The following is a 27,358-nucleotide window of genomic DNA, read 5'->3' as shown; positions in this document are numbered from 1 at the left end:
ACCCAAGCCGGGTACCAATCCCCTCCCGACCGAGCACAGCCAGCAAAAATCAGATCAACCTGAACTTCCAACAGCCCCATGGCCACCTGTCTCAGTTCCAGGACTATTCCACCCACACTGGTCAGGGATGAAATTCAGGCAAGGGAAGATTAAGTGAGAGGTATATGAAATGTCACCTTCTCCTTAATCACAGCTTATGGATTCAGTCCCGAAGCATTACTCATACAGTGCTCCACACGTATAATCCCACCACCTAATCCAACTACTTGTTCAAACAGGCACGCTGCTAGGAGTGGATCGTTGCCATCACTGCCTACTTTTCCAGCATTCCTCCAAGACCATGTCCTCTCCCACATCTAAAAGTCCCGCGACGGTTCAAAATAAACCGCGGGAAAGCCGGGGCAAGCGTGGTAGCACACACGGCTCATTCCTTCACCATGAGAAACAACACAACCCATCGCAACCTGAGAGGTGCTCTCCCACGCTGCCAGATCATGTTGGGGAAACACTTCAGTTGTGGTAAGCAACAGATAAGCATCTCTCTGCACATACACAGAGAAAGCATCTCAGCTGGTAGACTTTTAAAACCAGTATTTATTGTGCCCCGGGGAAGAAAATAAATCGGGTAAGTGGGCTGAAAGGCAGAGCTTTGCTAGCAAGAGTTTGGATCATCTCTCCGCATCTCTCTGTACAAACCCGGCCATTGAGAGTCCAGATCCAAAACAGAGCCCCAGTTGCTAAGAAAACAGCGCTGCAAACAGATGTCAGGAGATGATTCATGGAGTAAGGGCATATCCCTGTACTACAGATAAACCAAAATGAATGAGGCTCTTTATACCTGATCCTCCAAGCTGCGCTTCTTCATTCTCTCTTTGGGATTTCCTCTTTAATTCATTTCTATATTCAGACGGCGAGAAAACTGAGCAGAGCTGAACTCACTCTTTATGGAATTAATTACTGTTAAAGGGGTTTTACGATGCATATAATGAACTGAGTAAAAGGGCTAAACTGTGGCCCATTTTTCCCCTGAAACAAAGCATTTTTCTCCTGAAACAAGAAGCAACTTTGCCCAAAAACCTATGAGAAAAAATAACATAAAACCCAGTCAAAAACTGCAAAGGAACAAAAGTAACAATTTTTTCTTTTGTTATTTTCCCTTATACTATAAAACTTACAATTAACAACTAGGGAGATAAAGCATTTTCAACCTATTAGATCATTAGAGAGTAATGCATGCCACTTCTTGAATTACTTCATTGTGTCTATGGTTAAAATCTTTGCCTGACAAATAAGTGAGAAATAGCTTGCACACTACAGGACTGACTGAGTGCTACTGACACCAGTAAAGATCTCATTTATTTTAACAAACTTTTGATCAGATTTTAAGAAGAATATTTCCTTTACTCCTCTTCAACCATCATGTTCAATTCTTAATAAGTTACGATATTAACAGCCCTTGTAATACAGTTTCCTGAGGTTATTTGCAGAGAACTGTTTAAATAAAGGAACTTTGCTGTATGTTTTTATAGATAACCACATTAAAAAGGCAATTTTCATTCATTACCCTTCATCTTGAAGAAGGGATGAACAAACATCATTTGTACACTTCTGAATACGTTTGTACAGCATCTCACACAAGGGGGGTCAAAACACTGCCATGGTACACATCAGTACAGGCGACACGCTCCTTGTGGTCATTGCTGTTTATTTTGTCATGCCCATCCCTCTCCGCTTCACCTCTTCCCCATCACCCTCACCAGCAGGTGCCAGGGCCGCTGTTCACTGTCACCTCATGCTCACTCCACACCACCCCGTCCCCTCCTGCTACGACATGCCGCATTCTGCTTTGGAAATCAATTATTTAGGCTGCCCTGATTTCAAGGCGAGGTGGCTGTGTGTGTGCCTGTGGGCAGCGTTAGCAGCCACCACCGTGCTCCTTGTCAGAGCCATAAAACCACCCCACAAGTGGCTGAAGCCCATGACTCAGCTACCCAGGCGCCAGAGGCCACGTGTGTCCCTTCTGCAGGTTTTGCATTTCAACCAGAGGTATAAACAGACGCACCCGCCAAGCTACAGATTTGTTAGCTTGGCCAACAGTCTCAATAACCAGCCAAGATCCTGCACGTGGCACATACGTCTTTGTCTGTCTTGTGATGGGAGATCACGCTGAAAGCTTGAAAGCTGAGAGGGAGGAAGAAGAGAGAATGATGGAAGGAGCGGGGACAGAAGAGACAGGACACAAGGCATCCTGAAAGAGGTAAGCAGAGGTGTGAGGAACACACAGTCACTGACCTGACAAAGATTGCGAGAAACTCTCAAACTTTCCCAAAGTTTTTTTCCATACATTTTGAATAACACAAGTTGTGTGCACCTGCTCTATCTCCCAATTCCTCCAGCAGCTCTCAGGCAAAAAAGAGAAGAAAAATTACTCCACTTTGGGAGGACAGGGAGAGGATTGAGGTGAAAGGAGGGCAGCGAGCCCTCCTGTAAATCCATGCACACGCAGTACCTGACACGAAGTCAGCACCAAGTTACAGACACCCCACGTGCTGCATCCCATGGGGCACAGTAACACAGATCTCTAATAACTGCCCTGAGTGGAAATCAGAGGCTGGCAAGTGTCCTTGAAAGGTGGGAGGGAGGGAATGCAGGAGGGAGGATGGCACGCAAGGCAGGGATGAGAAAGGAGCCCATGGGAAGCACAGAAAGTGCGAGCCCTCAGCAAGCAATGTTTTATCCAGCGCAGTGGCAGCAACCTGGCAGTGATAACACAGACACTGAATAAATGCCTGTACCTCCCGTGGCCTTCGCAGGAAAGTAGTTACTCCCTTTCCCGAGAACTTTGCCTGAATAAGTATCCCCCATCAGTTTCCAAACACACAACCCAAGAGATAACGACTTTCGAGTGATAACCCACGCACCCACGCAAGACACGGAGTTGCGGGGAAGCGCCGTTTACCTGCACGCACCCCCCTGTGCGCTCCCTCTCCCTGGGCTCTCTCGCTCCCGCCTCAACACAAGCCGCCTCCGGCCACCCGCCGGGGAAAGTGCCGGCAGCGCTGCGGGCCGGACATCGCTGCGGGGCGGGCAGGGCCCGGCGGGGGCGGCAGTTCCCACAAAACGCGGCTCCCGCCACTGGCCATGCCCCGCCGCGCTGCCCCCGCTCCGCCGAGCGAACTCCCGCCGCTGCCCCGCAGTTGTGTTTTCACCCCGGCAAAACGGCTGCGAGAGGGGGGAAACCCGCGCCGGGAGCGGGGTCTCAACGCGCCCCTCTGTGCAGCGGCGTCCCGCGGGCGGTGCCGAAGGTGAAGCCGGCACGGAGGGAACAAAGGCGGCGGGGAACAAAGAGCGGCAGGTACCGGCGCGGCGGAGCGGAGTGGAGCGGGGCCGGGCGGGGCGGCGGCACCGGCGGAGCCGGGGGTCGGTGCGGCTGGGGCCGGGTCGGGCAGAGCCGCTGCTCCCCGCACAAAGGCGCGGACGGGCCGCGCCGCAACTTCCCGCGGGCGGGTCCTGGCGGGGCAGACTCACCGCGGGCGCAGTCCCGGCATCGGCGGCGGCGGGCGCGGGTGGTGGCGGCGAGGGCGGGCGGGAGGAGGAGGAGGAGGGACCGGCCGCTCCCCGCCCCGGCCGCTGCCAAGCGAGCGAGCGGGCGGGAAGGCGGTGCGGCCCCCGCAGCCCGGCCCGGCCGGCGCTCCGCCTCCCCCCGCCGCGGCGGGAGGGCCCGGCGTGCTGGGGGTGGGGGGGACCTCCCGGAGCGGTGTGTGTCCCCCGCAGCGGAGGGGACACGCGTGTGATGTCTGCCCGGGGCAGGAGCTGCGGTCGCTTTGCAGTTCCCCCCCGGAACTCCCCGGGTGTCTCCGCGACTGTGCGTGTTCCGTGGGGTGCCCCAGCGAGAGCAAGGGGACGGTCCCCTGCTCCGCACGCACTCCTGCCCTCACCAGGCTTCATTTTCTTACTTGGGCTTTCCCGTTGTTTTCCCTCCCATCGCTTTTGGAAACAGCCAGCCAAAGACTGTATCTGTCCGTGTGCTTTGGGTGAAGATTTGTTTTGGAAGTGACTAAGAAAACTTGTGTATTGATAAGAAGCACATTCTGGTCTGGGAAAATCTGAGGTCACAGGTGATACAAAGAAATAAAATGCTTTTGTGTTGTCACAGTCCTGCAGCACGCTTGGATAGAAATTAGAAGATCACAAATATAAGCAGACAAACATTGGAGAGCTCTCTGGTTCCTACACAGCCCTACCCAAACTCAGCTCCCTTCACCTCACACACAGATCCCATGTATGAGCCACTTTTCCCTCTCTTTCAGATCCAGGCTTTTTCCTCAGCACCAGCTGGCCTTGCCCAGCCAGAACTCTGAAAGGGTAAATGGGGAGCAAATTTTGGGCTTGTTTAGAACTTCTAAGAAGGTTTTTGGAAGGGGAAAAGGAAGAAACGAGAATTGTTTCGTTTGATACTGGTTCGCTTTTGGCTGTAGATTTCACAAAGTGAAAAGATATAAACAATGAGATTGAAATTTGCTTAACACACCCAGAGGTCAGCTGGATATACAAACAAAATGTAACTTCCTAAAAGTCACTTCCTGCCAGTGCCAATACATTGGGCTTCTCCTCAATCTGTGCTGATAAAACATGAACCAACTTAAAAAGTAGAAACAAGCGAGGTCCTGTATTTGAAGGCTACAAAGCCAAATCTACCTACTTGATCAGCCTTCTCTTTATATTCACAGATGTGTCAGAATAAGCTTTGCCTGATTGGGAGCCCTGATTTTCTGTAAGTAAATTTTTCCAGTCAAAAGTGATTCCTGCACCTTTTTGAGTGCTATTTCAGCTGGAGCACAAGAACACGATGACTTGTGATCAGTCCAAGCTGGTTGGTTACGAATTGACTGCCCTGCCTTGACAAACACCTGCTCCAGTTCATGCTGTCCATGCAACAAATCAACCCATGAGTGCCCTCTGTGTACTTTTTTACTTGTTGTGTTGAGGATTAGCTAGTGTTTGTAAAGTGACACAGTTGTTTTTGATACTCCATGGACACAGCTGAAGGCAAAGGGCTGCATTCAGCCTGGGCTGTAGTTTCCTGAGTTCTGTATTGTGGCTCTATAACACATATCCTCAAAATAAACAAGCATTTCTGACGGACTTAACTACTTTTGGCTGCCAGATTTCTGTCTTGGATTTAACTAAGGAGAGAAGAGGATGCAGTATCAACCCCAAGCTCTGTTACTTGAAGAATTATTTCAAAACCCCTCTTGATCACTTTGAGACTCCTCCATATGACATCAAATTCATCAGGAAAAGTCTCATGTAGTCTTGACCTTTTGTGCCCTGGACAACACCATCCTGCATTATCACTCCATGCTCTTCTTGCTGGCTTAACCCCACCGTGAATCACGCAGCTCCTCGTTCCAGCACACACAGCACTGCAGGCACATGCCAGGTCTGTCAAACACCAGCCCAAGGTGCTTGTTTTCACTTAAATGATGCATTTCATAATTAGCTTGTAAAGCACTTTGAAGATATGACACTGAGTATTATTAACGCTAAATGGTATTATTGGACAAGCATAATGCAAGCAATTAAATAGCAATACCATAAAAAAACAGTGCAGGACACAAAGGTAGAATTAAGTCATATATGCCTACTTCATATCCGAGTCTTCCATTGGGTGATTACTCAGTACAGCCTGACACTCTGAAATTATGCTTTCGTTTCTATTTTTATACACAGCCCTTCCAGCTAGGAACTGCTAAAGCCCTGAGCTCAGACTAATGCTTTGACAGGCACACAGGTGCTGCCAGCGAGGGCAGCAAGCGACTGCTGTGCATCAGTCTTTATGGAAGGAGAGCTGCTGGAAGCTACGTGAGCAGGGTGATACTGCCCACAGGTGTCCAAAGTGATCTGCCTGGATGGATGCACTGGGCCCTGGGGAAAAGATGGGCAGAGCAGCTCTGCAGGCTACAGCCAGCAATGGTGAAGGTAACCGTAGTGGGGATGAGAAGCGCTTACAAATCTCATGTGCCTTCTGAACAAGTGTATGATCATTTCAGCAGCATGTCTTGCCCCCACATTCCCACAGCACTCTGAACAGCAAACTCGCAGAGCTGGGTGCTGCAGGATGTCTCTTGTACAAGTCGTCCAAGTATTTCATATTTCACACAGTGAATTTGCCTGTCAGCTAAAGCCTTCATATGAGCTGCATTTTCCTGGAGAACCAGATACATGTTTTGGTAAACATAGCAATGGAATGCGAAGTTATTGATAAGCATGGATGGACATCTCGTGAGAGGGGCGACAAGAAACAGGTGACCAAGAAACTGACCAAATGTGTATAACATTCCATTCACGTGAATACCTCATATAAAAGTGGGAGATCACGAGGATCTCGGCCCTTTTGCCTTTGCTTTTTCCCTTCTGCTTATGGCCGACATTAGGAGAGGACCTTGCTAGTCGTCCCTGCGAACTAGAGGCCTAGTGACAGACTGAATCCAGCTCCGGTTGGCTGCAGAGTCCAGTCCAGGACTTTGGGTGCCGGCTCTGCAGTTGCTGAGACTTTCAAGATTGGTTTTGTATATTTTGTATTATTTTCTCTATTCTTATTAGAAGCATTAGTAAAACATTGTTAATTTTTCCAACTCTCTTCTCTCTGTCCTTCTTTCCCTCCCAATCGCCTGTCCTGAGTGGGAAGCGGGGAGAGGGAGGGGAAAAAGGGGGAAGTGGGGGAAGAGGAGGTTAACAATACATCTGCCAGGGTTTTATTGTCACCCCACAATCTAAACCCTCGACAGTGGGTGAACAGCATGAGGTTCATGATAGAACATCCCTTCTGTGATGCAGAATTTGCATGACTAGGTTCCAGTGTTGGAGGTAGATCAAATTCCCCAGCACCGCTGGATAAAGTGTTAACTCCGAAGGATAGTGATGGCTGTGTAAACTGTTTGTTTGGATACTCCAAGTCATGTTTGCTCTGCAGTATGCCAGCGCAAACCTTTGGCCTGGTGACCCTCCTCCCTCCTCTGCGTGCAATCCCCTGTGCCGTGCTGGCACGGTGTGCACGCTGGAGCTGCAGCTGGGAATCAGAGGAAGATGATCCCAGAAGGAGAATACTTCATTTTCAGTTGGATTGTTCTCAGGATTTGATTGTGGTGTGGGGGCACAAAGAGGTATGTTAGCACAACTGAGGGGGGAGCAGGATCCAGCACAGAGATGGGAACGCACAGCACAAGCTGGAGCTGGGAACAGGATGATACGGCCAGAGAACAAGGGACTAGCACCATGCCAAAAACCTCTGCGCCCAGCTGCTCTCTGCTCACCCCGTCCTTTGCCGGAGAGACGATTGGGCAAGGGGAGAGAGGGGTGAGAGCAGAAACTCACCTTTGGACTTCCCAACCTTCCGCCCTGCTGGCACAGCAATGCTGAGGAAATAAGGCAGTTTTGCAGACATCATCTTTGGTGGCAGCACTTTGATGGAGTGGTTGGGTTACGCTCCCTCCGTTGTGCTGCTGCAGCTTTTTGGGTGGTTATGTCGTCAAACAGAGCAGGAGACTGCTTAAAAAAAAGCAGCACCCTCCCCGCCTCAGTTATTTTTACCCTGGCTCAGTTCCCAGGAACGATTCACCTCGTCTCCACCGAGGTGCAACTTGAGGAAGAGCGTTGGAGTGGGAAAGTGTAGCCTGAAGCAGGTGAACAGGGGTCTATCTAAATCCACAGTGCCCCTCAAATAATGCCTATGGCCCAATGCCTCGGCGAGAGTTTCTCTTCAGTGATCGTGAGCAGCTTGTTTGTCAGAATTAGCAAGATCAAAAAAGAGGAAAGAAAGGTTGAATCCATGTAGGCACGCGCAGCATTTGCATACTGTTTTCCTCTGCAAAACATAAAAGGAAATCTGACTGTAATCATGTTAGAAATGCTCCTTTTTCCCCTCCCATTTAATCCAAGCATTATGTATGACACTAGCCCCAGCGTGTAAGATGGCAATCCAGCAGAGCACTTAGGCGTGGATGCTGCCTTTAACACCTGACTGTTCCTGCTGATGTCAGTGGAAACACTTAGATGGTTAAAGTTGCATATGCTTAAATGCTTTGGTAGGTCATGAGCTAATTTAAGGACAGAGAAGCACAGCTCCAAAAGAGAAAAGAAGAGGTTAATAACACTAGAAAATCTGCTGGAATAGGTTAATAATTAGTAAATCCTCAAAGCAAATATCCTCACCTTTTCTTCAGTTCCCTTTTTCCCCCAATTTTGCCTGTGGACTATGGCTCCTGGCTAAAGACAGGACAGACTGAAGACTTCTTAAAGATTAGTGCCTGAACCTTTTATCAGGATCCAGGAGCCTTCACCGTGCACTGAAATCTTCCTTATACAGTATTGCATGAGTGAGGTGTTCTGAGGGGGTAGCTGTCTTAAGGTAAATTATGCTGAACACAGTTTGGTGTCAACTCCCAAATTTTTCAGAGCAGAGGCACCAGGCTCCACTCATATGGAGGCACAGCCCAGATTTGTCTCCTGAGGACAGGCACCTGCAATCTGAATTGAGCAGGGCTTGGTTTGCTCCATTTATTGTGCAGGCCCTGTGCATGAATAAAGGTTTCCAGTCAAAGTTTTGTCACCTCCCAAAGCACACCAGCTTCTTTGTTACAGGTGCGGTGGGTTTGTTATGAAAAGGGATGTTAACTTCAGGTTCTACCCTAAAAACTAAAATTCAAGGCTCAGCACTCCCCAGATCTCAACACCAGCTGAGTGGAGTCTTTGGATCACAGGTTTTCACTGAGGTACCTCAGACCTGTCCAAGTCCTGCTCCAGGTATTTAAGTGATTTTTTTGGATTGCACTTGAAGCCTTGCATTCCTGACGGGCTTAGTGGGCTTAGCAGACTGTTTTGGGAGTCTGTTAGACATTTAGGAATCCATAAGACTTTGACCAGATCTCATCATTAAATTCAGGCAAGGTTTTGGGCTCAGAATCCCCTTACCACTTTATCCACTTTTGTCACTCACATTAGTCAGTCTAATAAAAAATACAACTTCTTCTATCCTTAGACTGGCACTGCTGCAGCACCTGTGCTGCAGTGTGATTGTAAGAGCACTGTAACGAGCCTGCAATCAAGACCACACTGGTCCTATCAGCCTTACCCTCATGCTCCAAGGTTGGCTGGTGCCTCCCAAGCACACTGCATCACACCACCAGTTTGGAATCTCAGTTTGGGCTCTATTTTTCAAAAGCTGGGTAGGAGAAACCTGCTAAGAAACCGTATCCAGCCAACCATAGCAGAAGCTGGAGAAATACAGCGTAGTGGTCAAATGCCAGCTTGGGATTCAGGAACCTGCAGGATGTATTAGGAAATAACAGCAGCTGGGCAAGCAGCTTCTTTGCAAAATAGCTCCAATGAGCCATCTGTGAGCGCTGGGTGCTTGTAAAGCCAAACTGGGCAGCAGAAGGCACCCAAGGGCTTTTTCATTTCTCATTTGGTTGCCCCCTCTCACCCCTGAAGCCCTTTCTCTGGGGCTTGGATAAGACCTGCAGTAGTTTCACTTTGAGCAGCAACTGTTTAAATCTCTTGGGAGCCTTTCCCTTCCCTGCCACCTCCAGGGAAAGGCTCTTTCTCTCTAGTTGCAGGTCTTGATAGTTCTAGGACACACCTGGGCTGAGGACTGCAGAAACAACCTCAGCGCTCGCCTCTCGTTCATATTGTACCAGGGACCCTTCTCACACCTCCACATCAGGGCCGGCTCCCCCGGGGCAGCTCTCAAGCAGCAGCGATTTGATTTGCTTCTGCTTCCACTGCAACACCTACATGTCTTGGGTGGCTACAGCCCATTTTCAGTCCTGATTCAATGGAGAACAAAAAAGCTCTCGAGAGAAGGAAGTAGGGCTGAGGCTTCTTTGGAAGAAGGATTTGGTAATCCCAACCAGCACCTTTAAAAATCAGTGCCCTTGGGCCCCAGCCAGCCCTCAGTTCTGTCAACATCTTTACTGCCAACTTTACTAACAGTCACACAAATGTAAATCGAGTGTGAGAAGAGGATTAAGCCCATTCTGGTTTTATGGCCTACGAAATGCCTGCTGCCCCACTGCCACTGTGTAGTGAGACATAACACAGACAAGGGGAATTCGGGCTGCTCTTGCACCTTCAGAATTTTAAGGGAAAAAATATAATCCCAGAAGCTTTGGCAGCCAGTGAAGTGTACATGCATACAAGGTTTCTTCTAAGTCAGAAGCTAAAAGCCTGTACCTTGCCAGATGCTGGTTGAAGTACATTATTTTTCCCTGCAAAATAAGATTAGCAACAGCAATTTTCCATGCATTCAAGTTCAGGATTTTGTCTGCAAGCGGATTAGAGCTCAGGCAAACATGAGCCTGCCTGGATACGGCCCTACTCCATGTACTGTTCTCACTCGGGATGGGACCTGTGCGGGGGGCTATTTAGGACTCCCACTAAAATGATTATTTCTTCACTGATGACTCAGTTGGCTGAGATTCGTGAGAAGGACTGAGGGAGATTTATGGTTTCTAAAAATTTCAGTTCATTATTCGCTCAGGCTGATATATTCATAAGTGTGTAAAGTCTAGAAGGTTGCTTTTTTTGTTGGTTTTTGTTGGTTTTGTTTTGCTGTTGTTTCGTTTGTTCGGTTTGGTTTGCTTTTGGTGTTTGTTTGTTGGGTTTTTGTTTTGGCTTGTTTTATTTTCTCTGTAACATTTATCATTGGATTTCAGTTCTTGGGCTGGGAATATGTTTTGTTTCCAGGTTTCTATAATCTTAGGGCGTGGCTCAAATCTCGTAGCAGGATCACAATGTAAATACCGTGAAATAATTGTTGTGATTATTAACAGTGTATCTCCACTGAGCTGTCAGCAGAAAAACAGCCAAGTTGAACGCAAGTTCCAATTAAAGATGCAGAATTATGCATACTTATGCACACACCTGAAAAGCAGATGATGTTTAAAATGTACTTCAGGGCTAGAGATACTTTCCATTACCCTTATTCTTCTCCAATTTATCCTCATCTCGAGCTTGCAAGTCTTATTCAGTCCTTACCTGTATAGAGTTGCCGTTGTCTTCAGTGTAAGGTTTTCTGCGTGACTCTGACTTTTTTGGTTACAGAGGATAGGTAGGGACTACAATGAGATATTGCACTGACCCCTGAAGGCACAATTAATAGTGTTTGCCAAACTGGGAATCCATCTCCCTGGCAGATGCTCATATTTACTCTACTTCTCTGCTTTATCTTTCAGTTTTCCTGGCGAAAATCTTTTGCTGATCAGGAAGAAAAGTGGCACATGGCAGACAGACTGCAGTGACCTCTTGTTTTGGTAGTTAGTGCTGTTTGTTTTGGTGTTGTGGATATATTTAGTAAACTGTCATCTGTTATAATTTGTGTGGGGACAGCTCCCATGTTTTGAGAAACATTCGCTGTCCTGCATTGCCTGGAGTCCTTAAATTGCTCTTTCCTTTACACACTGATCTATTTTAAAAGCAGTGTTAGGGGACACATCCCCTCCCCTAAACCCACCACGAGGATCCTGAGCTGCTAAACACTTGTGCAACAGCATGGCAGGATTTCAGCCAAGTCCTCTTCTCCTGAGCAAACGACTTGGTATTTATTTCTGAATAGTTCTCCCAGAGCCAAGGGAAATGCATGCTAAACAGGACGCTGTTGTGTTTTCTGACTGCATGACAGACTGCCCTTTAAGCGCGGCTCCAGCTCCCCGGCAGTATCATCCTCCTTGCGACAGGCCCAGATATTTTTGGCCATGGAGGCCATGGTGCTGGGTGCTGGAGGACCTTCTGGCAGCATCAAAAGCAGCGTGGCCAGCAGGTCAAGGGAGGTGATTCTGCCCCTCTGCTCCTCTCTGGTGAGACCCCACCTGGAGTCCTGCATCCAGCTCTGGAGCCCTCAGCACAGGACAGACGTGGACCTGTTGGAGAGAGGCCAGAGGAGCCACAGAAACCATCAGAGGCTGGAACAGCTCTGCTGGGAGGACAGGCTGAGAGAGCTGTGATTGTTCAGCCTGCAGAAGAGAAGCTCCCAGGAGACCTTATTGTGGCCTTCCAGTGCTCAAAAGGGGCTTGTAAGGAAGATGAGGACAGACTTTTAGCAGGGCTTGTTGTGACAAGACAAGGCATGATGGTGTTAAAGAGGGGAGATTCAGGTTATGCATGAGGAAGAAATTTTTTACAATGAGGGTGGTAAAGTTCTGGAACAGGTTGCCCAGAGAGGTGGTGGATGCCCCATCCCTGGAGACATCCCAGGCCAGGCTGGACGGGGCTCTGAGCAACCAGATCTGGTGAAGATGTCCCTGCTCATGGCAGGGGTTGGACTGGATGGGCTTTGAAGGTCCCTTCCAACCCAAACTATTCTATGATTATATGATTCTGCTCCATGGAAGGACATGTACCACCACTACATCTTGTGTGTGCAGCCACCAGCCACACAGCACTACCAGTCAGGTACCAGGTTTGCTTGCTCATCCACTGCCTGGCGCTGACTGCAGAGCAACACCTTGCTTGTAATTTGCAGAGGTGTTTAGTCCAAACATTGAACTGTCAGCAATCAGCAGTCAAAGGACAACAAAAAGAACCCATAGGACCACAAAGCTGGGGTTAAATCAGCGGGAATCGGTGCAGTGCTGCTGTCATGCCACCCCAGCCCCACAGGCAAACCCATGACCCCAGTCCTCCCCACACTTCTCCACAGTCTTGCAGCCTGCCATCCCCACCCCGGGGATGTTGCACCCCATGGCCGAGCTGTCAGTGTGAGCTCGCCCAGCCAGAGGCAGCCAGTCCCACCTCCCACAGCCAGCGCTGGGCTTCCACAGCCTTGGGGGGCAGCAATAACCCCTGTTCCCTCTGCCGATCACTCCTAAATTGCTCCCGACATGGGCTTGTCCTGCGTCATGTCCCAGATCTCTTACTCAGCTACATACTGCCAAGACTGGGTCAGCTTTGGGCACCAGAGGAAGCTGCTAGACATCTCCCCTTGGCCACACAGTGGATCCCTGTCTTGTATTCTGCAAAAATAAATGCTTTTTCCAAATTTTAATTTCTGGAGGATATCTACTGATACATAGCCCAGTGCAATATATTATAATGTATCATGTACTGCTTGCATTGGAAAAATCAAGGTCAAAGAAGTACACCTTGCAAGCACAGCAGAAATTCTGTGATGATTGCAGTTCTTCCAGGAGTTGTTATTATTAGGGTTTGTAATACATAAAATCCAGAACTCTCTGATGGTAAAGGGACATATCACGGCCACTGGCAGAAGAAGAGGAACCTGTGCACAGCCCTGGAGGTGCCAGAGGTAATAGAGTCATTATGGGAGCTTGTTCCTGCTGGAGGCAGGCAGAGGTTGGGCCAGTTCAAGCCTAAGCTGGTTGAACCAATGCTTGAGCCTCCTCAGGGTTTGGTGGGCAAGGAGGAAAATGATTCTGGTGAGTGTCTGGAGGAAGATAAGTGCAAAGGAGTCCCTGGCAGATAAGAAGCTCATGCAGATTGGAAGGTGCAGGCCAAAGAGGGGGGAAATGTGGGCATGAAGAGTGATGAAGTCCTGGCAGGGCAAAGGCTTGGGTGGAGAGTGGCTAACGCGAGACCTTGCTGCTGCTCTGAGAGGTGTTTCTGTCCTTTGCCACCTCCTCCAGCCAGATGGGCTTCACATCTCCTCCACACTGGGACTGGCACTTCTGGGAGCCATAAATTCCAGCTTAAATGACCCAAAGCAGGTACAGAACACTCCGGAAAAATGCATGTGGTTGGTTTTCAGTTGTCTGGCTGGACCCAACATGGGATCCATGGTTGACAGATCAGAGTGGGGGGAGCAGGCAGGGCACAGGCTGCAGCTTCTGGCAGCTCTGCCCTGTGGGTCAGCGTGAGCCAGCACTTTGTTTAAGCTGATCTAAATGGGGCAGTCACAGTAGGGTGATCCCATCCAAAACCACCCCAGCTGTGCCCCCTCCTTCTGTTCTACACCAGTTTTAGTGATGAGAGGCCCACAGGGTGAGTCAGCTCAAGTAGCAGATCCAACAGAAAACTACTCAGAAGCGCTTCTTTACCAAGAGAGTAGCCAGACCCTGGAACAGGCTTCCTTGAGAGGTGGTAGATGCCCCCAGCCTGTTGGTGTTTAAGACGCATTTGGAAAATGTCCTTAATAAGACGCTTTGACTTTTGGTCAGCCCTGAAGTGGTCAGGCAGTTGGACTAGATAATCATTGTAGGTGCCTTCCAACTGAAAATATTCTATTCTATTCTATTCTATTCTATTCTATTCTATTCTATTCTATTCTATTCTATTCTATTCTATTCTATTCTATTCTATTCTATTCTATTCTATTCCATTCCATTCCATTCCATTCCATTCCATTCCATTCCATTCCACTCCACTCCACTCCACTCCACTCCACTCCACTCTTTCATGGAGGTACTTTCTGGGACGCTTCTGATCAATCAGATCAGCTTACTATACACATCCATCCCATGGTCCTATCATCACTAGATGTGATGCAAAGGGACTAATCTCAAGCACGTGGTTTTGTGATGTGGCTGAGATCCATTTACCTGCCCACAACCCTCAAAGCACATGGCCGGGTGACCATTTCCCTCCCCATTGCACTTGTCACCGAGCAGGACTGCAGCGCTGGCACCCACTGACCACTCAGCCATCTCGCCCTTCAGGGAGCTGAAGCAACCAACAGCTCATTACAGAAAAGTAAAAATAGCTTCTGGCTGGGGTGGTTGGGCGCCCTGACTCACCGTGCCGGTGAGCACTGAAGCGAGGGATCGGGGGGACTGGACTTGCCAGCAGTTTGATGGAGCTGAGCCATACCCGAAAGCCTTCCCCTCCAGCGTGACCTTGCAGCAGCTGGACCACAGCAAGAGCCGCAGTGCCAGCCAGCGGGCAGAGCCCGGTGCTCACAGCCAGATGTGCGGTCACCGTCCTGCTGTGGGGCAGCTTAAGCTTCTGTAGCAAGATGCAGCTCTGGGCTCCAGATGTTTCACCGACCCAGAGTGAAAAGCCAGGTCAAGGTCTCTTCAGGCAATACTAAACAAGCTGCAGGCAGATGTGCATAAGCAGACTGTATTTCTGTAAAAGAACACATCTTTTAGGACAAAACTCAAATCTTGCTAGTGCAAGGAAAGGTAAGCTGGATGTGGGAGAGCATGTGCTTGTTGGAGCAATGAAACAACTCCAGATGGGCCCCCGAGAAAGCTCTGAGTGACACAGAGATGCTGTTATTCCACCGTTACCATGGACTAAAACAAAATGTAAATCTCTCTCCAGTTCATAGTATTACTCCATGCTGTTTTAGTAGCAAAGTTCACTGTGTAATTTGGCTCTGTGCTCTTTATTCACTTCAGGCAAGTCCAAAAGTGAAATGGGAATGGGGTAAGAGGCCAGAGCTGAAATGCAAAGAGAAGTTGCTTGTAGCTGATGTTTAGTTCATGCCATTAAACCTTCATTTTCAGTGCTACTAATCTTTCATTTTCATGACAACTTTGAAGATTCATTATAATTATAATGTAAGAAAAAAGCCAAATCCAGAGATGTAGCTGCAAAAGGGTAATTGCCTACTGTGCATTGTATTTAGAAAAGGCAATTAACTGTATATTCCAGGGATGGATTGAAAAGATGAATTTTAACAATGGCAGAGTTCAACAACCAGGAAATCTTAATTTTAAAAATCCATCTGGTATTTTTTATTTTCTTTTTGCATTGTGTCTCTACAGTTATTTCGATTTTTAAAGAAAGACTGATTTCAGCAAATGTCAGAATTAAACAGATGTGACTAACCAGGAGGGTACCTGTAGCTTTTACTTATTCAAGTGAGTCTGTATCTTATATGCATTTATTCAGATTCCTAATTATACTATTAGAAATGGTGAATGACGCTTTTCTTCTTTACAAGATTGTTTTCCACTTGGGTAGACTGGATGGAGGTTGGGTTGCAAATAAAAATGAGTAATCAGGTCCTTTAGAATTTATTTTTGCTGTACAAAATATCTTAACTGTCCTGAATACATAAAGGAAAAGACACAGATCTTATGGTTTTTTTTTTTAAATTAAACTTACTGATTTATTAAAGAAAGGAGCGTTTCCTGTAAGAAATCCTCCTTCTGCTCCTGCAGAGCGGGTTTGTCAAAGCCAGGACCTTGGCTCATGGCAGCGCTGGGTCCCGGACCCTCAGACCAGAGACAGACACTGCGACCTTCAGTGACTTTACAGCTGCGTTAAACTGAGGCTGCTGTGGGTCATATTTAATTATAAATAGCTTAATAGCCAAGGGAGTAAATACAATTAAGCAACTCCAATGATAGAAGAGCAACACGACTGGTGAAGGGACTTGAACATAAGACCTATGAGGAGAGGCTGAGGGAGCTGGGATTGTTTAGTCTGGAGAAGAGGAGGCTTAGAGGTGAGCTCATCACTCTCTAGAACTACCTGAAGGGCAGTTCTAGCCAGGTGGGGATTGGTCTCTTCTCCCAGGCAGTCAGCAATACGACAGAGGGCATGGGCTTAAACTCTACCAGGGGAAATTTAGGCTGGATATTAGAAAGAAATTCTTTACAGAGAGAGTGGTCAGGCATTGGAATGGCTGCCCAGGGAGGTGCTGGACTCACCGGCCCTGGAGGTTTTTAAACTGAGATTGGACATGGCACTTAGTGCCATGATCTAGTAAACGGACTGGAGTTGGACCAAGGGTTGGACTCGATGATCTCTGAGGTCTTTTCCAACCCAGTCAATTCTGTGATTCTGTGATTCTGTGATCTTGGTGGTTTTTTGGAGTGGCGCTGGGGTGGTACGTGGGATTCTGGCGTCATATATCAGCACCATAAACCCTCCTAATGGAGCCAGAAGCATTTCGGTGCAAATCTCCTCCACAAAGTGTTTCATCTGGGAGGGGAGTTTCCCACCAGCGCGGTGAGGGCCTGTCTAAATGAGGGACCTTCATTAAACGCTTTTAATCAGCCCCCTGTGATTTGCAGAAGCAGCAATGACATCTAGTGGGGAAGCGCATTAGTCACGCTAAGGGGAAATGGCAGCAGGTAATGAGCATTTGGAAGGGAATTTTCCAAGGAGGAATTACCGCCACTCTCGCTAGTGGTTGGAAAGGCCCCCAAAACGGATGTTTTGAATGTCTGGCCCAATGATTTGTAAATGTTATGTGACCCTGAATTTCTAGGCGAGAGCTGATACCCAGCACTGAGAGCAGCCCTGTTGTTCTTCACGCTGTTTTAAGCGTCATGGGGTGAAACCTTCTTGTTCCAACCTTAAAACTGAAAGGTTAAAGCAGGAGAAGGAAGGGATCTTGCTATTGAGCTTAAATCTATGTTTTTCCAGTTTTGTACTACAGAATTAACATTGCTTTCTTATGTAAACACTCAGGAGGCACATGCTATATATATAGTTCCTCTGCAATCGTACCTGACGTTAGCTGTGAAAACCTGAAAAATTGGAATTTTTATGCCCGTAGTCCATGCCTCTCTGTGCTTTTAAAGGATGGTTTGCCAACAAGTTGGATGAGAAGTTAAAGGAGGAGCAGTTTTCCCCAGAAACCAGAAAAGGCAATAGCCGGTTTTATAGTCCTGATAAGAAGAAAGATATGAAAGAGAATGATAAGCCTCCCATGGCTTAGAAATGAGTGTGAGACTAAGGTGGGAGAGCCCACAGCCGGCTCCCAGGAAAACCTGCCACCCCCAGAGCCAGCGAGGAGAGGCTGAAAAACCAGGAGAAAGCTGTGTGTTCGAGGTTTATTTTGCTGTTTAACTCAAAGTGCATGAGGTCTACCCATAAGCATCCTGTTAGGAAAATGCTACTGCATGTCAGGGCAAAGGTTTTAGACTCTGCAGGTTAAATTTCCTCCAAGCTCCAGGTTTCCTGCAGGAACAAGGAGGCAGAAGCGGCTTCCAGGGGCTCCCCAGGAGAGGGGCAGCGAGGCAGGGCTGGCCGGACCCACAAACTGTGCAATGAGCACGGCCTGGGAACCTGAGAAAACTCTGCTTTTTCACTCTTGAATGATAATAGACCTGTGTCGAGGGTTTAGATTGCGGAGTGACAATAAACCCCTGGCAGATGTATTGTTAACTGCCTCTCCTCCCCCCACTTTTCCCTTTTGCCACTCCCTCTCCCCTCTTCCCACTCAGCACAGGCGATCGGGAGGGAAAGGAGGACAGAGAGAAGAGAGTTGGAAAAATTAAAAATGTTTTACTAATAAGAATAGAGAAAATAATACAAAATATACAAAACCAATCTTGAAAGTCTCAGCAACCGCAGAGCTGGCACCCAAAGTCCTGGACTGGACTCTGCAGCCAACCGGAGCTGGATTCAGTCTGTCACTGGCCTCAGTTCGCAGGAACGACTAGCAAGGTCCTCTCCTAATGTCGGCCATAAGCAGAAGGGAAAAAGGAAAAAAGGGCCGAGATCCTCGTGATCTCCCACTTTTATATGAAGTATTCACGTGAATGGAATGTTATACACAGTTGGTCAGTTTCTTGGTCACCTGTTTCTCGTTGCCCCTCTTGTGAGATGTCCATCCATGCTTATCAATAACTTCGGATTCCATTGCTGTGTTCAGCAAAACTTGTATCTGGTTCTCCAGGAAAATGCAGCTCATATGAAGCTTTAGCTGACAGGCAAATTCACTAAAAGAGAAACTTGGTTTTTAACAAAACCAGGACAACCTGTAATCAAATAGGCACTATATGGAAATGAATGCCTAGTTTTGATCAACCTAAGGAAATATCTTAAAAAGAAGGGACTCCTATGGCTGCAAGGAAAATTTACAAAACATGCCCTTGTTTTTTGACAAAGAAAAAAATGTAATCAAGCCCTTAAACAATGAGTTCAAGTTACGCAGAAAGATAAAGCATTCCTCAGTTTAGGCCTGTTCATTAAAACCTAATGCTAATAGAGAACTCTGGGATTGTTCAGGATTACTGTAGTGTTGAGCCTAAATCTCAAGGTAAATACTCGACCCATGTTTTCTGCTCTGGGAGTGTGTTAAATAGGCAATAAAGCTTCTCCTCAAATAAAGGGTCTTGTGTCTCACAATATCCCTTTCAGCTGCTGCAGGAACCCGCCGGGCTCCCTGCCTGACCTGCCAAGAGCAGCAGAGCTCGGACGCAGAGGGATTTGGATGCAGAGGGATTTGGATGCAGAGGGATGCTGAATCCCCCCATCCACCCCAACAGCCCACAGAAACACAGGACAGCTTTTCCAAAGTTATTTCCACCGCACTAGCTTCTTTTAAAGCAAATTGTCCTCATGAGCAGTGTCCCAAGTTCTTGCAATTGTAGAACAGTATTTTATCCATTACATTTACATTATTTTACTCATTACAATTTGGTGCTTTGTTAAGGCTTTATCGGGACCCTAACTTGAAACTTGGCAAAGCTGCTCACCGACAAAGCCAAGATGCAGCTGCTGGAAGAGGACAAAAAGTAATTCCTGCCAACACGGAGCTGTGTTTGCTCAGAGCACAGTGAAGCGGAAATAAGTAGAGTAAAGCATGGAAATAGAAACGCAATCAAACACATGATCACATCTGCATCGGGGTGCCTTGTAATATTCTCTTCCAGTCTCAAATGCCACAGACTGAAAACCAGTTCCCAGCATTGCCCCTTTGCCCAGAACAGTATCCGTATTTCAGAGTCACCATATACAATTATGTATTTATTTTCTCTTTTCAAGGCGCAGACAGGCACACCCGAGGGCTTACGGACAACAACAGATGTTCAGCAGTACGTTCCTCTGCCTAGCACAGGTATGGAGGGTGATGAAGCTGAGGCCATCTCACAGGGACTTGGTTTAGTGCCAGATTTAGGCTATGGTTGGACTCAATGATCTTAAGGGTCTCTTCCAATCAAAATGATTCTATGATCTTAGGGGTGCCAGCTGATGTGTCAGAGCTCCAATCAGCTTCCACACAACCTTGAGTGTTACTGATCAAATGCCTTCCAGTCCCACCCCTTGTTCCCATTAACATTATCACTCACCATGCAAACTCAGGGCTCCTCTTCCCTCCACACAACAGGAGCTGCCCACACAGATAAAACCAAACTCATTGCCGAGACTTGGGAAATCTCCCCTGCTCTCTGCTCAAGGTGACTAAGCAGCAGGGCTCCTTTTTCACTTATTGAACAATGCTGGCTTATTTTTGTCCCCACTGTGTGCCCATAAAGCACAAGCCAGTGCACAAGAAGTAGGGAAGCAATGAAAGTAGAAGGCTTGATTTCCCAGCTGTGTTTTCAGGCTTGTATAGAAAAAGGCAGATGTTCAGCCCCCAAGACACGAGCCCCCTCTAACCCATCCTTACTCAAGGCTCACAGTAGTTTATTACGGATCAATAACTTACAGGTTGTCAGGAGAAGGTTTGAAAGCTGTGAGTCCTCATGTCAGATGAGGAATGATGTAAATGGTTGGGGAGATTGCCCTGGAGAAGAAACTTCACTGGAAAAGCAGGCAGTGCGATGGTAACAGCTTGATCTAAGAGATTTTGGTTTCTTTTCTCCTCCTTGAGGTAAATAGGAGCCTGTTAGATTTCTACTGGTTGCATTTTTTTGGTGATAGATGCACGAAATACGTTCAAAGGAGGGAGCTGCACTGAGCAGGGATTTGGGAATCTGGGCATACCATGAAAAGCTGCTGCAGAAATTTCATCAGAGGGTGTTGTCTCATGAGGTCTCCACATTTCTCTTTACAGTCACCAAAGCAAACGGACTGCAAATCAGAGTGACTTCCCCACGTCTTTCAAAGGTCTTTATTAAAGGCTGGAAATGGGAGACAGATGAAGCTGCTTTGCCTGTACAGTCTTACTTCAGGATACCAGCATCATGTGAGATTTCCTGCGTGACGGTGCTGCCCACGTGGGTGAGAACTGCTTATAAATCCCACGTTTTTGGGAAGAGCATGAAACAGTTGGACTGAACATGCCCTCAGTGGCTGAGGATTTCTGGAGAGCAGAGAACCCACTGCACAGCGTGCAGGTTCTGCAGTCGTGCAGGATGTCTTGACCCGTGCAAGCGCTCACAGAGTGAATCCACCAAGACTTCGGCTACCGCACCTCTGGAAATGTTTAGTGAACAGAAAGGATTTAACCAGAGAAACGCAGCAGGTATATGGGAGCCTCAAGTCCATCTATAAATGCTAGCACTTTCAGGCACTCTGACACACCCCCCACATCCATCCCCAAAATTTTCTAATTAACTTTAATCACCACAGAGAGCCAAAGGCTCATATGTGCTTTCTCACACAGGTTTATCTTTATTGTCATCTGGAAAGCTGACTAATTTACTCCAAGCAATGTGAAATGTTTGTGCACACAAGCTGGGAATGCTGCTCCTCACAACCCTACAAATGGGGCACATTTCCAGAATGTCCTTCATAGGTCCCTTTTCATTTTTGCCACAGATTTCTATCCCCCTGGTTTAGGTTTCGCTTTGCCCACACCGTACCTGCCTCAAGGATGCCTAAAAAGTTTACGGTGGCCAAATGCTGCAGGAAGAAAAAAGAAATTAGTGTGTCCTGAGCAACACTCCACAACTTGGAGCAGGCCTCTGTGTGCAAGAGCCAGTTGTTGGGTTGGTTGTCCTTGCTCCCAGCTCCGCATCCAGACCACCCTGGCTACCAAGCTCCACGCCAGCCGGGACAATGCTGGGACCTCTGAATATTTTCCTACTCGTCTTGGCTCCTCCTTTAGCTCAGCAGATACAGTACTGTTGGTGCACATTCATAAATGCTGTGATTTGATGCACAGATTTGCACAATTTACGCACTTACTACATGTAGTAAACCTCAGGTCTGGTGTGTGCATACAGATGCATTTATCCAATTGAACATTTAGGAGTAATTACTCTAATTGCCTAGCTTGACTTGTTAAGCCTCCCATTCTGAAGCTGGAATTCATTTACCTAAAAATGCTCCATCTTCATAGTCCCCTTCACTCATACCTGTCACTGGTGCAGCTGAGGACTTCGCCGTGTCCCCTTTCTCGGAGCAACAGAGGTTGGTGGTGGCCAGGGCTGCTTCACCCCCAGAGCCAGACGCAGGTGTCACAGGCAGTCAGGTGTCTCTGCTTGCACAGTCCCACAATTTCTAGCAGAAATATAACGCAGCTGCAGCTTGGCATGTGCTCCCTTCTCCGTCCCTCTGCCCCCACTCAATAACCAGCAGAGGCTGTAGAATCCTGCAAGCTCTGGCTACGCAACGTGGGCACCTGCACACGTGTATGAGCTAATCCCTCCGTGTCTGCAAATCTCGTTGATCTGTGTGTTCACAGCTGAACCTGCAAATGAGAAAACACCACGGTTCAAGCACAAAGCTGCAAAGACCTTGGTGTTATGAAAACCAAGCCTCTAGCATACAGGTTGTAACTTCACGTTTCAACTATTTAGATAAGAACACGCCACCTATTTTATCGCTCTTTACAAAGGCTCGGGTTTAATCATTGATGTGCCGAAAGGAGATACGCCGTCATTCTTGCAATAACTCTGTGCTGCTTGTGCTGAGGTGAAGGGTCCTGAAGGAATGGAGCTATTCTGACCATTCACCAGCTCTTCCTAAGAAGCAAGTTTCGCATGACGATCGTGCGCTGTCCTGCTCGGCCTCCCCCAGCAGCCTTTTCCTAAGGGGAAGAATTTTTACTTTTACCAAACTGCATGACTTTCCCAATTCTTTTCAACAGATGTAGAAATTATCCTCAAAAAAGTAACCAGTGTGATCCACAATGGATATACAGCTTTGAACCACTGCTCTTCCTTAGCTCTGCAAAGGCATTAAGTTGTGCTTTAAAGCCATGACATAATGAGGATTATTTAAAATAAATAGCACAGATGCTTTATGGGCATTCTTCTTATTCTGGGTTCCGGACAGCTGGACTTCCAGCAACTTTTGCATTTCTTTGGACAGGTGGAAAGAAAAATGGAGCAAACTGATGCTCTTTTAATTCTCTGAAACAGCTCTAAAGGAGAATTGCCTGTTTACAGCACATATAAAACAGGCAATGCTTCAACATGAAGTTTTGCGGTGTTGCCCTTTGGAAAACTTATTTAATATGTTTGTGGGTTTCCTGCTTCTGTGTAATACACATTCCAGACTCCCAGGAGTAATAACAAATAGCCTCCATGGGATGCCACAGCATGGTGGCCCAGTATGGGAACAAAGCTTTCCTTGGAATTCAGAGGTACCTGCTCCTGCTTGGCACCATTGCTCTTTACCACTAGGTGGCTTTTCCACCCAGTAGTTCGTATGGCTTTTGAGTCACTACAAGAACAATAAATCTGCTCATAAGGGCAACCATCAAATTGGTGGAAAGAGAAGAAAGCTAAGACATCCTTCAGCAGATGAACTCTAATTCCCCATGCTTTTACAGTGAAATCTTTACCCATCCTTTGTCTGTCCTTCTAATGTTTTATTTCAAGTTACTTACAGCTGGCTAGTTTGCTTCTAGATTTTGAGTAGCATAAGGTATCTGCTCAGATATATTTCTGTATAGCTATGAAACTTTGCAAAGTAGTCCATGTGTCTAATATTATGATGGACATTCTTATCGTTCATCAGAATAAACCAATTAGTAATACAGTAAAAAAGGATGTGTGCTATTTCATGAAATGCATCATCTCACCATCTTATCAGGAAGAGTAAATCCAGGTTTGCCTTTTCAGATATTTTACTCCATTTTTTAACTTAATCTTTTTAACACCAGATCTAAACACTGCAAATGTCTGGCTCATGATAATATCTTTATCAAGTCGTACTCAATGTCTCAAATTCTCTTAAGAAAAATCCCTGAGGGGGTCACTGAGGAAAGGCAAGGAGTACAGAACAGTATGGGGGGAAGGATGAAGGTCAAAAATACACAGCTGTGTTAAAAAGAAAAAAGAAAGAAAGAAGAAATAAACCAGAAAACAGTAAACCACACACCCCCCCAAGTTTTCTCTAAATGTGGCCATGTTGAGTAGCAAGTATTTTACTGGAAGCACAACACAGCTGAGCTGTCCAGGGACAGACCTGAGAGATATCAAAAGTTTGGCCGATGAACTCAGGATCTGCATTTCTCATTCACTTCAGACATTTTCTTCCTTTCACATATGTAACTCTTGTTTTCTATTACAAAAATGACCACATGTTCACTGGAGAGAAACCACAGAGCTTGCTCCTGACAAGTACTGTTCTGTGGTACGAAAAGCTGCATCAGTAGCTCATTCAGGCAGAGCACGTGGGATGCACACCCCAATTTTAGGGGCTAATGCTGCAATAATTTTACACACATCAGGTATGACTTCAAAGAGGCAAGTCAGCCATTGTGAAAAGGCTGGAGAAAGCTCCTTCTTTAGAAAACAGCAGAGAGCCTCGTTTGGCCTTGATCACCGTGTAAAAGCTGGTTCCCACCTCCAGATAACCAGCAAAGATGGACCAGGCTGGCAAGAGGCTGAGAAAAACACACTTGGATCTGCTCTCTGTTGATGCAGCACTATTCGCTCTTGGTGGCCGTGTGCCTATTTGCACCATTTTGATCCATTGCAGCCACCAGCTTTTCACGCCAACTGGTTTTCGATACGCAGCTCTCCCAGAGGCACTGAACTAACAGCAGATTTCTGAGGGAAGAGGAGGGTAATAGTTAAATTTACTGGAGCAAACTGGCACTCAGTAAAACAGGGTAGTAATATAGCTGAATAAATAAAGCAATCAGGAATACACAAGGGGTTTTTTCATCACACAAATAGCTTTCAAGCAGCCTTTATATAGCATAACCATCCATGGTATAATCCCCTCAGACCCAAGTGAGCTCTGCCTGAGCCGCCAACTAAAAGCCATGTTATCTCATTAGTCTGGTGCTGATTCAAAGTCAATATACTCTGCTCGCAGGGGGCTTTTCTGCTGGGGTTTGGCATGACACGAACGCAGGCACACAGCTTTTGGTGGGCATGGAGGAAAGAGCCGTCTGTGGTATCTCAGTGCACGCCAGGCCAACGCACCCAGACCCACCTGCAATACAACATGGTCTTTAAGTTACAGTAATCTTATAAAAGTTTTGCTTTGCTATACTTGAGTCCTTTTACCATAATCTGTGCCTTTGCTCTGGTCCAGCGCAGTTTAAAGCACCTGCACAGTGTGAAGGTAAAATCCTGGTGCCAGCAAGTGCTGCTGTATGTGGCTTCACCAGCTGAATGGCACTGAACAACTCGTAAAGCTCAGGACAACCTCTGATCTCTTGGCTGTCCCTCAAGCTGCATTATCTCTGCAAACATGCCCTTCCTTTAATCTCTGTATAATCTTTTCCCAGATAGAGTAATTAAAAAACAGTTCCATGTCTTTTCCCTGGCTTCTTTTAGCTAAACATTTTGCAGCCTCTGCCCTTGTGCCCACAGTCAGTAAATTTTGTCCTGTGTTTTTGTGGAGTTGTTTGTTTGTCTGTTTGTTTGTTTTTTAAATGAAACACGGTACTCCTCTGTCAGCTCTGTTCTTTATACGTAACTTATTTTCAGGTGAAATGCTCTCTTTTCACCTCTCTACCTCATGGAGCTTTATTCACAGGCCTGCGGCTCTCAGTCATGGGAAGGATGTGATATGCTTGCAGTTGGTATTTTAGTCAGATATTCCTCTTGAAAGCTTCTCTCTTGTCATCTGCAGGATTATCTTGTTTTTATGAAATAAAACATTTTGTGAAGTAGTTTTATGCTAAATATGGGACAAACGCATGCTGTGTCACTCCCCATCCCCCAAACACGGGAACAAATTGGAAGGGAGAAACTCATGGACCGAGAGACACACAGTTTAATAAAATAACAAAATAATACTAATATACCACTACTACTGATATATATATAATGGAAAACAGAATATAAAATACAAGATACTCAATGCAATTCCTCACGAACTCTGTCCGTGACAAGCAGCCAGTCCTGGGAAGAGAGCGATCAGCCCCTGTTAACAAAGGCTCAGAGGCCACTGCAAAACATCAGGATGGCAAGAGGTGGAACTAAAAGAACTCCCAAACAGAGCTCCACCAAAATGCATTAGAACCGAAACGGGTCTCCATCTGCCTAGCTGGAAAACCTGATTCTACTTAAATATGAAACATGACACTAATGGCATGGAATATTCTCACTGATCAGCCTGGATGTCAGGGTCTGTCCCATCCATGTCCCACTTCCCACCTGCCTCACACCTGCAGATGGAAGAAAGACCTTGGTCTCCCAGACAACAACTAAGATAACAGAAAGTTCTTACATTCTCTTTGTTCCAAAACAAAAATACTGGAGAGTTACTTGAAGAAAAACATTAACTTTGTCCTGGGGTGTTATCTTCTTGTTCTCAAACTAAATCCAAACAACGACTGTGCTAGCTACGAAAAAATGTTTCTAACTGCATGAAGAAAATTAACTCGCTTCCAGTCAAACCAACACAGAGGAAGAATGTGTGAAAACAGCTTTTGCAAAGAATCGATTTTGTTTTATCAAAGATTCTGCTGGCAGTTTATACCTGATATTTTAATTGTTCATGGTAAGGAAACATCCGTGGTCTCAATGTAATAATGTTTTCTATATATGTGCCAAGGTTCCTGCATCTTAAAGGTTACGTGGAAATTATTCACAAATGCAGGTATTCATTGAAAATAGCTTTTTCTGGCACTTTTCATCAGTTGATCTACAAAGGAATCAGTATCCTTATTCCCCTGAAACAGAAATGCAGAGAAGAAAAATGACTTTGATAAGGTTTATGCCCACTAACAACATAATGTCTTGCAGAGGTGTTAAAGAGTTCGGGCTCCTCTTGACTCTATTTGGAGTTAAGAGAGTCCTGGAGGCCCATTAAGCAACTATCAACATTGGCCTAAATAACTTCTTTACATTTCAATCTATTTATTGTTTTTACAGAGAGTATATCAACACTAAGAAGGGAAGTTGCATCCTCATTTTATCAGCAGTAGTCCCACAGGCTTCTCAAAACTAATTTCAAACATGTTATGCCCTTGCCAAGACTCAGCACTGAGTGCAGCCCCCTGGACCCCAAGGGGATGTGTGAGCACAATGCACAACAGTTTCTCCACTGGAAATTAAACGTTTCATAGTGAGGTATTACAAAGGTTCAGTGGGGTTTTTTTTGTAATCACACACTTGGGAGCATAGTGTGGCCGCTTTGTACTAACGACCTGCACAGGCTGCCTTGTAAGAAATAACCAGTAAAGTCTTTTCTTAAGTCCCACCCACGTTCATGCATACAGGCTTCCTCCATCTCTTCATGAAAACAGTACTTATATTAGTAACTGCATGTGGCCCAAAAAAGCAGCTGGAACAAGCAGGCTATAAATGACTATTTATACGTACTTTTAAATGTCAGGTTTTTAAACTATTTAAGCCAAAAT

The 27,358-nt window shown here is 46.6% G+C and overlaps 2 protein-coding genes across 9 annotated transcripts in view; one reads left to right on the top strand and one right to left on the bottom strand.

The window, feature by feature from the left end:
- SYNE2 (spectrin repeat containing nuclear envelope protein 2) overlaps positions 1-7,396 on the bottom strand; it is a 197,853-nt gene extending 190,457 nt beyond the window's left edge. For 6 of the 8 annotated variants that reach the window (XR_010473239.1, XM_065065855.1, XM_065065865.1 and 3 more), the window contains exon 1: positions 3,529-3,663. The gene's annotated coding sequence lies outside the window, so the exon portion shown is untranslated. Of the gene's footprint in view, positions 1-2,959; positions 2,985-3,528; positions 3,664-7,377 lie in introns of those variants that run through there. The other 2 variants (XM_065065861.1, XM_065065862.1) reach the window with 2 other exon arrangements.
- Positions 1,832-23,579, top strand: LOC110361570 (uncharacterized). Its single transcript, XM_065065803.1, has 4 exons — positions 1,832-2,046; positions 2,869-3,355; positions 19,684-19,756; positions 20,696-23,579. The coding sequence occupies exons 1-4, from the start codon at positions 1,832-1,834 to the stop codon at positions 20,917-20,919; spliced, it is 999 nt and encodes a 332-aa protein (XP_064921875.1). The 3' UTR covers positions 20,920-23,579.
- The last annotated feature ends 3,779 nt before the right edge of the window (positions 23,580-27,358 follow it).

Source organism: Columba livia, chromosome 5 (genome assembly GCF_036013475.1).
Source record: "Columba livia isolate bColLiv1 breed racing homer chromosome 5, bColLiv1.pat.W.v2, whole genome shotgun sequence".
Taxonomy (NCBI): domain Eukaryota; kingdom Metazoa; phylum Chordata; class Aves; order Columbiformes; family Columbidae; genus Columba; species Columba livia.
This window is presented reverse-complemented; position numbering and strand designations above follow the sequence as displayed.